Source organism: Benincasa hispida, chromosome 1 (genome assembly GCF_027475165.1).
Source record: "Benincasa hispida cultivar pf3 chromosome 1, pf3_genome.v1.1, whole genome shotgun sequence".
Classification (NCBI taxonomy): Eukaryota; Viridiplantae; Streptophyta; class Magnoliopsida; order Cucurbitales; family Cucurbitaceae; genus Benincasa; species Benincasa hispida.
The window spans coordinates 79,900,991-79,915,074 of record NC_143478.1 but is presented as its reverse complement, the minus strand read 5'-3'; the positions used below and the strand labels follow the sequence as shown (position 1 = coordinate 79,915,074).

General features: G+C 31.0%; 1 protein-coding gene and 1 long non-coding RNA gene across 2 annotated transcripts; both read right to left on the bottom strand.

Moving 5' to 3' along the window:
* Nucleotides 1-5,223: 5,223 nt before the first annotated feature.
* Nucleotides 5,224-8,575, bottom strand: KLCR1 (Tetratricopeptide repeat (TPR)-like superfamily protein). Its single transcript, XM_039039823.2, has 3 exons — nt 7,542-8,575; nt 6,064-6,972; nt 5,224-5,724 (listed from the first exon to the last, which is right to left on the bottom strand). Exons 1-3 carry the CDS (start codon nt 8,177-8,179, stop codon nt 5,490-5,492), a joined length of 1,782 nt encoding a protein of 593 aa, XP_038895751.1. The 5' UTR covers nt 8,180-8,575; the 3' UTR covers nt 5,224-5,489.
* Nucleotides 8,576-11,967: 3,392 nt separating this feature from the next.
* LOC150038754 (uncharacterized) lies at nt 11,968-13,203 on the bottom strand. The gene is made up of 3 exons (XR_016527387.1): nt 13,056-13,203; nt 12,850-12,911; nt 11,968-12,313 (listed from the first exon to the last, which is right to left on the bottom strand). It is a non-coding gene; the product is annotated as an uncharacterized LOC150038754 (long non-coding RNA).
* Nucleotides 13,204-14,084: the final 881 nt, after the last annotated feature.

Here is a 14,084-nt window from a genome sequence, read left to right as displayed (position 1 = left end):
AAAAGGTAAATGATCATTTAGTAAACAGCACGCATGGGTGTAAGTATTAAGTGATCGCTCAACACTATCATATAGGTAAATGATCGTTCAAGCACTATGTATAGGCACGAGTTTTGCTAAGCAATGACACTCTTTAACACAATATTCGCACATATAATGCTTAACACACCGTGAGCTATTTAAGCGTCTCAAAGAGATTCTTCAACTTACTCGTCCATTATGAAAACAGAAGAAGCGCCGACCTATTATCCCTTTAACCATCCAATTAATAGACAATGAATATAAACACATCATATTCATAACCTATGGATTAATATCATATATTAATCATAGTATTTTTCCTCCACTAGATATAAATCATATTGATATCCAATTTCTTCAAAATTAACGTATCTTATATATAAAGTTAATTATATCATATATAATTAACTAGTTCAATTATATCATATATAATTGAACTCCCCCTTGTCAATTTGAACATTTCAAACTGACCTAAAAACTGATTCTTAACTTGTATCCAAGCTACCAAGATGACCTTATGGACCTATGGCTCGAAGCTCCAACGGTACGTGAATAGCTGACTAAACTCTTTAGCCACGATATCCACCATCCGTTAACTGTCAGGCATTCTACTAAAGATCGATAGTTGAACTCTTCTTACCATAGATATATTTCTATGTCCATTGAATATAACCAATCATTAGTACGATGACCCTTCACAGATGTTCGTAAGTACAGCTGGCCTATTAACCGTTTTTCCCCTTTAGATACATCTTACTCCTTAAGTACCACTGATCCCTCTAATGAACAATACTACATAGTCCTACTATGTGTTAACACCTCTCGGACCATGAGAAGGTATGTGGTGCCACATCGTTCAAGCCTTGGGATCTGTCCTTAAGAGAGCAGGAGTTCCCAACTCACTCAGGATTAAGGTCATGTTACCTATGGTCATCCTAGTGAAGTGAAGTCTCGGTCATGAACGGAGTTATATGACAAGACGTTAACACTTCGAGGTCTGGTCTTATACAAACTCTTTGTATAGAACGCCCCCGCTCGCATGTCCCTTACACGAATTTTCAGGATCAGACCATCTGTGACAAGTCACAACACTTGTAACTACTCAACAAAGCGGGCCGCGTCTGTAGTGTTACCAGGATAAGGTTTCCCTCCTATATCTATATACTACAGACTCTTTTGGTTGTCACTTAAGACATGATCTACTTGTATGTCACTACATACATGCTTAAGTTACATAGAGATAACTAGGGATATTAAGTTTATTGGTTTGTGGTAAAATAAAAACATCTAAATGTGAAAACTCAAGAAGTGAAGTAAATATCATATATATTATACATCATAAGCATTTGTACAAAATTTTTTACAAACTATAGGACATGAGACTTTAGGGCACAAACCCCAATATGATATTTATATGAGAATCCTATAAGGATTTAAGGTACCTGAAACATATAAATCAAATCCCTGGGAATGGTATTCAATAAAGTTATAGAGGTCATTATATGAATTGAAACAATCAGGACAAATGTGATACAATCGCCCGAGTGGATATTTGTTAAAATAAGGATATCAAAATAATCCAACATGTCTTTGTGTTTTTATAAAGAAATCATAGTCAAGGTTTGCTATTATAACTGTATATGTTGATGATTGAAACTTCTAAAAAGCTTTCAAAGGCAATAAAATATCTTAAGAAAGAATTTGAGATGAAAGATCTAAAAAAAAAACAAAATTTTGCTTTGGCTTACAAATTGAGCATTTAGCAGATGAGATATTTATTGATCAATCATCTTATACAGAAAATATTTTGAAAATATTTTATATGGATAAAGCACATCCATTGAACATTCTAATGGAAGTTCGTTCACTAGATGTGAAGCAAGATATATTTCGACTTGGAGATAATAACGAAAAACTTCTTGGTCTTGAAGTATCATATCTTAGTGCAATTGGTGCACTTATGTATCTTGCTAATATTACAACACCAAATATTGCATTTTTAGTAAATTTATTAGTAAAATATAATTCTTCTCCAACAAAAAGACATTGGAACGGAAGTAAGCATATACTCCGTTATCTCCGAGGAACGATTGATATGGGTTTGCTTTATTCAAATAAATCAAATTTTGATCTAGTTGGTTTGTTAGTTTATTAGTTTGTAGTTAATGCAACTAAAAAATGGAATAAAATATCATATATTTTATTAAATAAACAATAAGTTTGTTCAAAACATTTACAAACTATAGATCCCCATAAATGCTCATTTAGGGCATCAATCCTAATACATCTAAGAGAGAGTATTACAAATATTATGATAATAGATCCTCATTAAATACTCATACTTAGTGTCCATTGACCATGTGTCATACTCCCATTTTTTCAAATGTTGTTCATGTGTCTCAAGATTACATACTATAGTATCCATGCAATCCACCTCCTACTTGATAATTACCTAAAAATAGTGACCTTTGTAGGTTTTGTAAGACACACGTATTGGTAAGAAATCCAAAAGGCTTGGAGGAAATTTCCATATTTTCCCATTTCCTATAATTTTTTTTATTTAATTTAATTATTTAGTTATTTTATTTTATTTCAAATATTTTTTCTATCATATTATATTTTCTCTATATCCGTGTTCCATTGTGCTCCTCAATTTTACAATAAATTTAACAATTCTATAATCTTAAACTAAATCACTCCCCACCAAAATTCATTAAAGTCAATATTGCACTAAACTTTTATGAAAAAGTTTTAAAAAAAAATTTTTACCCATTACTAGAAGATGATCCACTTTGATTAGGCCAAGATCGTCCCTAATAATTAAGTCATGTATCGTCCACGATTACTATCATCTCATACATGGACGATTGACCTTCATCCCCACCTTCATTGTGGATTCCATAGGTCACAAATTATTCTTGAAACCATAATAGAGGCTAATTAACCTACGTCTTCAGTAAATTAATTATGGATTCTGAATTGATGGGATTGTCGGATATAAGCCAATCGTCATAGAAAATCGCATCACGAACATAGGGAGTACCAATATTCTTATATTCTTCTTGTAATGAATAAGAATATTTTGTTTGTAAAACTCCTTCATAAGATTGTAGTGCAATATTAACTTGAATTTTTATAGGGAATAATTTAGTTTATGTTAAAAGAAATTTCTTAAGGCTATGCAATTGTTTAACTCTAATTTTTTTAAGAAATAGAGGAGAAATGATCTTTTTTCGTCCTCACGTGTTGAATCTACTTTCTATTTGGTCTTCAGATTTCAAAATGTTACACTAGTCTTTAAATTTTGAGTTTGATATCAATTTTAGGTTTCAAATGTTATAATTTTACCCCTAACGTTTGTATTTTATTTCAATTTGGTCCAAAAGTTTTAATATTTACATTTTTAATATCAAATTTTCACTAAATACTCACTTTTAGTCTTTGGTGTATATGTTTATTGATTAATTTAAAATAATTATTAAGTGGAATTTTAGAATTAACTTTTTTAGGCCAACAACCAACAATGCAAACAAACAAAACCGACTGCCCGAAGCCTCATCAATGAAAAAGAATGGGAGATAATTATCTCAAAAACATCTTTCTATATCAAATAACAACTTTGAAATTATGCTAAAGTAGCATGACAAAATTGTTCTCCTCTCTAATGATGTGACAATTGAGGGCTATATTAAAATAATTACCAACAAATTTTAATAGTAAAACTTAATCAACTATATTTCTCTTAATTCTTTAAGAAAAAAAAATGAAAAATTTTAATTCTTTTAAATTAATTAACTATAAACATTGAAAGTAAGTATTGAGTGAAAATTCGAGGTTTAAGTATAAATCTTGAAATTTAGAGATCAAATTGAAATAAACTTCAAACTTCAAGGATAAAATTGTAACATTTCGAAATTTAGAAATCAAACAAAAATTAAACCTAAAATTTAAGGACAAAAAATGTGACTTTTCTATAAAAAAAAAAAAAAAAAGTAATTTAATTTAATATTTTATTTTAAGACATAAGTAAACAAAACATACAATGAAGAAAAAAATGAAAAAAAAAAAATCAAATGTCAAATACAAAAAGTTAAGAAAAAAAAAAAACACGATTAAGGATCATTTGAAGAAGAAGAAAGTGTTTGTGTCTTCAAAGGATGCAACCCAATACAAATTTTGAATGGTGACAAAAATAATGTACACTACTTTTACAAATAATTTTGAGAATGCCTAAATTTTACTAATATTTTTGTCAAGTACCTAGTTTAGCATTTAATATGTCATTAATGATTAATAATATAATACTATTTATCATTATTCCGAGGTAAGTAAGTCGTTTTGACTTTAATCTATTAATTTCAAGAGTCTTCTTTGGTGATGTTTGATTAAATGAGTACCACATCTGTGTTGAACTACATGAAAGTTAAGACAAACAATCAAAATAGTCATGGAACAGTGAATAATCTGTATACAAATAGGATGAGAGACATTCACACAGAGATACACAATACAACCTAATTTTAGTGATGTTTGAATTATGTTCGATAAGCACCATACTAGTATATAGTTTTTTTTAATTTTATTTTATAGTGCATTGTTTCATCCTTTTTCATTAAACATCGGTAAGCACCACACTAGAAGATTTTAACTTATAACTACTCATTATATTAATATTTCAATCATTTAAACTATGTTTATTGACATAAAACATTACAATGTTGCTTATTCTATTTTGGTCTCTATCCTTTTAAAACGTAGAAATATAGTCCTCTAACTTCGAATAAATATAGGACATGGTCAGTCTTCTTTTATTCATCTAACTTTGAGAAGAAAAAGAAGAAAAGAATCTACTTTTTATCCATTGCAAGTAGGTACTTTTTTTCCTTTTTTGCCCTTGTTTAATCTGTTACGTTAGTTTTATTAATGTTACTTTTCTTTTTCCTCAAATCACCGAAATTTGAGATGAGAAGGATAAGAAATTGTTCTAATCTCATAAATCATATAAATCTTAATAACTTATTTCACTCTCAAAAATCATAAACTCAACCAAATATAAATTACGAATTTATCTAAATTAACTTTTAAGTGCTTAAAACAATATTTTTATGTGAGAAAAAATAATTCTTGAAACACTTAAAAGGTCAATACACTTCAACTTCGACATGACCATTAAATTCAAACTATGAATTAACATAATGAAAATGAGAAAACATTCTTCCACAATCTTATTCAATCAAGATCAAATGTTTTCTTTCTCCATTAACAGCCTTACAGCACAGACATTCAATGAAACAATTAACAGCACAAAGGGAGGGAAAACAATAAATGAGTTCAGTTGATAAAGAGAAAAGGGCTTGCTCCAATTGGAAAAGAAAAAATTAAATCAACTCTATACATGATCTTATATGTTACAGAATGTGCATGTTGGATCAGTAATGCAGATTTGATATTCAAGGAGATTTTTCCATTCAAATTCTAAATCCCAAGCCCGACCACTTCTTTGTTGCCTCTTTCTTTGTCTTCCTCGAGTTCGGGTCAATGAGGTTTTCCAGAGACTTTGCTTTGCGGTTTCGGGTTCGGCCTGCTTCCTTCAGTAGCTCAGCCAGTCTCCTCTTTTCATCCTCGAAATCCGGATTTGCAATTCCAAGCTTCTCTTCTCTCAACTTAAGAACAGATTCCAATATTTCAATAGCATCGTCGACTCTGCAATATAAAAGCATTCCATCAACCGATCTGCATTACTCACTTTTCTCAATTGAAACTCAATACAAACACTCGCGAAAGGGATTATGAGCAAACATAATGTTTTGACACCATATTTTATCACGAAAATTGCTATAGACTTAACCTATGACTTCAAAGATATTCGAATTTATAACTTGACCATTGACCCGGGCAAAACCATAATTTCCTTTCAATCAGTTTAGGTAACTATGGAATCCATGAGAGAGCAAAGGGGCCGAGCTCCCAAGTAAGAAATGCAGATGCAACGATATATGGATAATATGATTGTAAGGAAACAGATTAGATAATGTGAACTACCTTCCCATAGCATCATAGGTTGCAGCAAGGTTGCTATATACTCCAATGGTATCTTGATGACAATTGCCACACTCTTGCTCCAAAATTCCTCTTGCTTCTTCAAACAACTCAGCAGCTTCGTCTATCTTAAACAACTGCACACAGGCCAAACCCATTTGATTCAACACAACACCAAAGAATGCAGATTTTCTCTCCCCGGTGGCTCTGAGTTTCGATATTGCACTCTCGAAAGCATTCCTTGCGTCTTCATACCTTCCAACCATGTAAAACATCACTCCCATCCGTGCTTCTATCCCAGCAATCGTGCTTTGCTGTCCAGGTTTATCCTCCAACATCTTCATTGCCTTCTGCAAGAGCTTCAATGCCTCCTCGGGCTCGTCAACAGACTCGTAAATTGCTGAAATTTCTGTCAACCCACCAGCTATTTCTTCAGGTGAAGTTCCAGGCACAGGCTTAGAGTATATCCTCATTGCATTTTCACAATAAGACTTGGACTCCCGGAGCTTTCCAGTCCGGTGATACAAGTCGGCAAGGCGTATGAAAACAGAGGCGACCAAAGGATGGTTGTCACCCTTAGATGCTTTGAATACAGTGAGTGCCTTTTGGTACGAGAAAACTGCCTCGTCGAAGCGACATAGAGACATATAAATATTTCCAATGCTGACATCAATGGCAGCAACCTCACTGTCTTGCCCATTGGCAATCATTGCCATACTAGCCAGGACAAGGTGCTCAAGCGCCGATTCATAATCACCTTTTGCCTCACAAATGAGTGCCATCAACCGACGGTCAGCTGCTTCTTCAAGTGACGCAGGCTCACTATGTGCATGGTGAATCTCAAGAGTTTTCTTGCACAATTGTTCTGCTCTATCAAACTGCATTGCTTGAACGTGCGCCTCAGATAAATACCTGCATATAATACAATACTATCCAAAAATGAATAACAGACTTAACAGGACAGCTTCGTTGATCCTCGACTTATAAGATTCACACACACTAACTCCACCCATAAACTAACCATTTCCTTCAAACAAAAATGAACCAATATCAAAGTCTTACGCAACAGGTCCTGCTCAATTAACAGAACCTCTAGCAATCAAAATACAAATACAAGAAGCCTAACAACTCAACTCTAGGACAATAGAAGCCCAGACAAATAGTTGTCTCAGAGATCCATTTTTCCCACACAACAGAGAACAAATCAAGAAAACAGAAACACTACATCAAATGAAAGCTTTAAACCAAAAAAATACACTTATTTAACACTAAACTAGAGTCACTAGACAGAGAATTCCAAGGAAAAAAATACACAGCAAAAAATTGACACTTAAACAATAATGTATTCCCAACATCCGCAGTTAAAGCACAATCTTAAAATCCACATCCAACCCAAAAAAATCCAATACAAATGCCACAAATTCCTCACATTTCTTAAACACTGACCTGCATCTAATACAAAATAACAGTAGAAAGCAAACCTGCAAGTCTCCCCAACTCTGGGATCCGTCTCTCCCAAGGCCTCGATCTGAATCTTCAAACCCTCTTCATAGCAACCAATGGAGCGCTCGATCTGACCCAGCATAGAATACGTATCACCCAGTTGCATATGGCCAGAAAAAGCAGCAAGAGCATGATCCGGCCCTCTTCCAATGTCAGGGACTCGAATCGCCTGTTCAAGAACCGGTACCGCCTCCTCGAACCGGCCCAAGCTGCAATAAATGGCTGCTAAAACATGGAGACTCATGGCCAAGTCCAAGCTCGGTTCGCCATCCACGGCACATCGCTCAAACGACTTGGATGCTCGGATCGCGTAATCTAGGGCTTTGTTCGGGCCGTCCCCGGAGGCAATGGTGTCACGAGCTAGCTTGAGAAGAAAAGGCCCAAGATCGGGGTTGTCGAGAGAAGAATCAGGCGGAAATTGGGCCGCCGTCGGACTCTCCGGTTGAAGCTTCTTCTTCCCATTTGGGGAGGGCTTGGATCGAGAAGGAGAAGGAGAGGGTTGTTTCTTGGTTAGAGGAGATGGGGGTCGGTGATTGGTGGCTGGGGGTGTATCGGGGACGGAGATCCGAAGGGGAGGGGCGTCCGGGGGGGTTTTGACGGAGACCAAACCCGGCATAGCGGAAGAAGTAAAAAAAAAAAAAAAAAAAAAAACGAAAAAACAGGGGAAATGGAAATGGAAGTAGATTTGAAGAGGGTTTAAGGTTGATTTGGGGAAATGGGGGTTAGTATTAGGGATCAAGGGAATGAAACAGCCCACCTTGCTGAACCAAATTGAGAAGAAAGATTGAGAAGGGAAAATTGAAAGGAAATGAAGAAGCTTCAGAGTGAGGGTTTGAAGTTGAAGGCGCAGTAGATCAGATGTCAATGACTGTCTTAGCTGTCAACTCTAAGCTGTCGCTCTGCTCCAGTCAGTGAACCAAGACAAACTTAGGTTCGGAGACTAAAATCGTAATTTCAAACCTTTTTCCTTTTTCTTTTTCCTTTACATTACGTTTTCAGAAATTATTATCTTTTTTTTCGTTGAATAATTCATTTCTTAAATCTTAAATAATATAACTCCCCACCATTTTTACTGACATTTACATATAACAAAATATCACAACTTATCATTGATATTTATAGATATTTATCATTAATTATCTATCACCCACATAATAGTAAAAATTTATTATATTTATAAATAAATTAATTCATTTTCAAATTATTGTAAGATTTGGATATGGTGATTGTATTTGAGTGCAAAACTATATATCTTTTTTTAATTTTGTTTCTACTTATGTACTGATTTGTTGGAATTGGACTTCTTTTTTTAAGCTGGGTTTGGGTCTTTTTAATTTGAATTTTGGAGGGTTTGTTGACTTGATTTAGACTGATTTATGGGATAAGTTGTTTTCTTTCACAAATTTTTAATTTACTTTTGAATAAAATATCGATTTCATTACTTAAATCCAAAATTAAACTTTTTATTTAATTTATTGTTGGATTAAATGGTTTTTCATAATTTTCCAACTTGATTTGGAAGAATATAATGCTTTTCTTGTTTACTTAAAATTCAAGTTTGAAATTGAATTTTTTAGATCATTATATTTTTCTTCCCCTCCTCATCCTTCTTATTCTTGTTTCTTCAAAATATATATATATATATATATATATTTATTTATTTTATATCGCTACACTTTTAACATTGTAATATACGCGAAATTTTATTATTTTTTTATATTTTCATTAGCTTTTTAATTCAATATAAATTAATTGTTCTATTAAATATTAGTCAACATATATAGTTCTTTCTAAAATATCTAAATGTATGGGAAGAGAAGTTGAAAAGTCAACCTCTAATATGTCTTAACTAATCAAGTTACGTTAAAATTGACAAATTGAAAAGTGGCATATATTTTCTCTAAAGTGATCAAAGTCGCATAAAAAAAGTTTAAAGTTCAAATTCTATTTGATGGAGTAATTTCTTAGTAAATTCTCCATTCAATTATTGATTCCGTTCTTTTTGTCAAATTCCGAATATTATGTAGTGCTAATCTACTATTAACAATTTTCTTTATTATTATTATGATAAGTTCTTTTAACATATGATGGAATTACTCTTGAAATTTGATACAATTTTTTATTCTTGATTCAATAGTGTATATTATGGTACAGTTCTTTATTCCGAGTATTATTGTAGATGATAACACTAACAAACGAACTAACAATGGATAGTTGTTAATTGAGACAACTTGCATCCATTGTTAGCTCATTTGTTATTGTTATCAATTTTTAAGCCCAAATTCTTGTAATGCAAAGCGAACGTATTTTTATTTGGATTCTAGTCGGAAACCATTTAAATTTTGATGTCTTACTTTTAATTTTTTTTTTTTTCATTTTGTACACATATGGTAATGAAAAATAGTTCATAAGATTGTTTAGACCTATGTAATACTCAAATAAAACAAACACTAAAAGAGAAATCAAATTTGAAAGAGATATGTACATTCAATGAAAAACAATAACTATTACATTTCCAATAATATATTTTTATTAGAAAACTATTATATATATTACCAAACATACATAAAATTTCCAGAAAAGTATAAAAGAGGAGTAAAATACAAGATTCAGTTAAAGTTACTAGAAGCTGCTTTTTTAACCTTTTTCTTTTTTATGTTTTATTCTTTGTATTATTATTATTATTATAATTATTATAATTATTTTTTTGATATTTTGAACTTTGAGACTTTATAGTACATTAGAGCATTTGTTGAAGGCATAGGCACCTCATAGTTTTTGCAAGTTTATGAGTTTTGTTTAAATTAAAACTTTGAAGGTTTGAGTATATTGTGTCGTTTGTGTGTAAATTGTATAGAAGAATAAATACAAAAAAATAATAATAATAATAATAATAAAATATTTCTTTCTTAGAATTTAATTTAAGTGTTATAACTTGAAAGTTGGGTTTCATAAGGTTTACTTTGATGTAAAATATGAGGCTTAGCAAATTTTCTCTTGCCTAAGATGATTAGATTATAAATCCATAAGATAAACATAAATATGATTTTTCAAGTTTAAACTATATAAACCTACCCATAAGTTGTAAGTTCTTCTTACCTTCTAATTTTTATCAATAAAGAGCGGTGTTCTCATCTGATTATTCTTATTTATTAGAATATATTTTTTCTGTCACTTACATGGATGGATTTTTATTATTCTCAATGCTATATAATCTGAATCGATTATTATTATAAAGACGGTTCGATATCTTGTGACTGAAAAGGTGGATGATGTACTAATTTTGATGCCGGTTAGAGATCAGGCTCGAGATGCATATCTCCGAAAGAGAGACGTCATTCTATTCCTAAAAAGGTTTAAATTGTTCTCGAAATAATATAAAGTTTTACTAAATATAAAACAAAATTATTATTAAAAAAAGGAAGAGTACAAACTAGATAGCCAAATGATTTTGTGTTTGTTTGAATATTTAAGCATCAAGTTATTCCATTATTCCATTCGATATAATTTGTCTATATTTTCTCACCTACCAAACACCAAATTTATCTGCATCATACACGTCCTTATCTAAAATCTATTTACACCAAACCAAAACCAATCAATTTCAAATTAAGTACCAATAATTCTTTTCTATTTACATAGAAAATTATCTATTATTGAGGCATGTTCTTTTTTTATTTTCAATTTTCATATATAATTTTTCTTTAAAAGAGGTTTTAAAAAATAGCCAATTATTCAAATCAGGGAGAAAAACTTGGTGAAAACAAAAATGATCATTAATCTTTCTACAAAAAAAACAATATATTGCATTACTACTACTACTATTATTATTATTATTATTAATGCAATAATAATATATATACATAGAGCATTATTATTAATAATTGAGAGAGATAGTTATACCAAACAAAGAAAATGGAAATATAAATCTCAAATATATCATTTGACAACTAACATATGTTTCCTAACTAAACAGTCATATCCCATTTATTTTAAGTCAAATTTGAACAGGATTAAATATATATTTTCGATCAAAATATTAAATATGTTTTTAATTTTCATCTTTGTTTGTTGTTGGACTAAAAAAAAGAAAAACAAGCATCACATATTTTAAATATCGGTATAAATAATACACCTTAACTATCACAATAATACAATAATAAGTTAAGGTTTTACATGATAGTAATCTTTTTCAATGAAATTTATATAAGTAAATGTATATAGATGTTTAGATTGAATGACTGATTAGAATGGATAATGTCATAACGATCGACGATCGATATGATATTAAAAGAACACATTTAACTAAAATATCGTACACTAGTTTTGATTACATATGAACTTCTCATATTTATGACTAAAGTGTTTATGACACGCAAACAAATATTAATACCTGAAAACAAGTTTAAACACACATCATTTTTCACATTCATTGGCATATCCTTATATATATTACATACCAAATATCACTCTTTAATTTCCACACTAAATATCATACTAAACATATCTTACACACTCCATAATTAAAATTATTTCTCTTCACAAAACCACATCATATATATATCACTCTAAGTTGAAGTTTTTGAAGCCCTTAATTTCTCACAAACCACTTAGGGATTGGGAATTATGCTCTACCTCCAGGGCTTCCCACTCTTGGCTCATGTTTTGGGTTATGGTTTGGGTTTGCATAATCTAGAAATGCTTCTGCTCCCAAAAGCTTTCTTGTCACTTTGTTCTTCTCAACCATCACCTGTAATTTATTAAAGAATGATGATAATTATAATGATTTTACCTTGTTTCTTCATTCATACATGCATGGAGGGATAAATGGATGATGTCTTTCTTGATTTACTGCTAATATTTTTGTATCCTCGCATCTTTAGTTTATTTTAAATGCATATCAATCTTTAAAGATGTATTTGGAGTGTAAGCTTAAGATTAAATTCGGTGTGAGTTTGATATAAGATGTCGAACTCATGTTTCTTCGTTTAGGGATAATTTGTTTGACAAATCCATAAATATTTAACAAACAATCAAAATAATTTGTCCGCTTCAAAATTCTATTTAAAACAAGACTATTTATAGATTTTTCTAAACTTCAAACACTCAGCTTAAATATTTTCAAACATAAAGAAGTCGAACATGCGCCTCAAACGACAATCAGGTACTATGTTTTCTCATGGTTTCAAAATTTGATGTTTCATCAATCTGAAATGTGTTGATCGTTTGATCTCTACATGACATATTTGAAGGGAAAAAAAAGTTCCAACTTAGGGTTTCTCTGACCTGCCCACAAGGGTTTGGTAGCTTAACACCCTTCTTGATCAAGCTCAGCTCATCAGCATCCCCTAAAAAAAAGAGGGAGAAAAAGAGATTACAAAATTTTGGAACCCTAATTTCCATTTAATGAGATGATCTCAGTTGAAAAATTAGCTTTATATTTTCTAAACCCTAACTCTTGTGAAGTGGCAGTCTAAATCAATTAAGTATACCTGAATTAGGGGAAGTGAAGATGAGGAAGATGAAAATGAAGGTCTTGAAGGCAGCCATGGAGGCCATTTAATTTGTTGAAGGTTATAAGAGGAGAGATTTGAAGTTGAGAGTGGCTAGGGTTAGAAGAAAACACAATTAAATTAGGGTTTTATAGAAGAAGGAAAGTAATTAAAGGAAGATAATGGAGCCAAATTAAGAGAATTAAGTTTAATTAACAAGTGTCATGATGATGGCCTCCATTAAAGCTTCATGTAATGATTCTATAAAATGCTAGCTGTACCCTGTTATCCACTACTACCTGGGAAAGTCAACCTCTTTTTTTCTGTACTCATACATAAAATGTTTTATTCATTTTTTTCCCTTAAAAAGAAATTAACATGGACTGTCATCAAAAAAAAAAAAAAAAAAAAAAAAAAAAAAAAATTACTACTACTAAATAATCCTTCTTTTTCTTTTTTTTTTTTTTACATTAGTAAAGTAATTATTTTTAATGATAAAATTGTTCGAAAGATTTTTAGATATAACAAAATATTATTATCTATTAATGATAGATATGAATAGATATTGCTACTTTACTATATTTATAAATAATTTCCATCATCTTCCTATATTTGAAAACAAACCCTCATTATTATTTATTTAAGATAATCTATTAATCAATATATGTTAATATTAGTAATCAATTTGGTTTATATAATTGTTGGTTTTTAATTTAAATTTTTTAGAAACTATTACCATTCAAATGTAAAGGTGGAGATCAACTTACTATGCATTTTATAATAGGTACTGCATTAAGACAAATTTAAATTTTATTGACAGGGGCTTTATATTATTTAGTAAATTTAAATCTAAAGTATTAAGACAAATTTATCATTGAGCTAGCTAACGATTTTAATATTATGCCAGCTTTATATATTATAAAGAACATAAAGTTGAGGGGGGTTCGAACCCCTCTTGGGCCCATACTAAATCTGCCTTTGAAGCTATTTTGTGGAATATTTGACTCAAAATAAACAGAAAAACGTTCC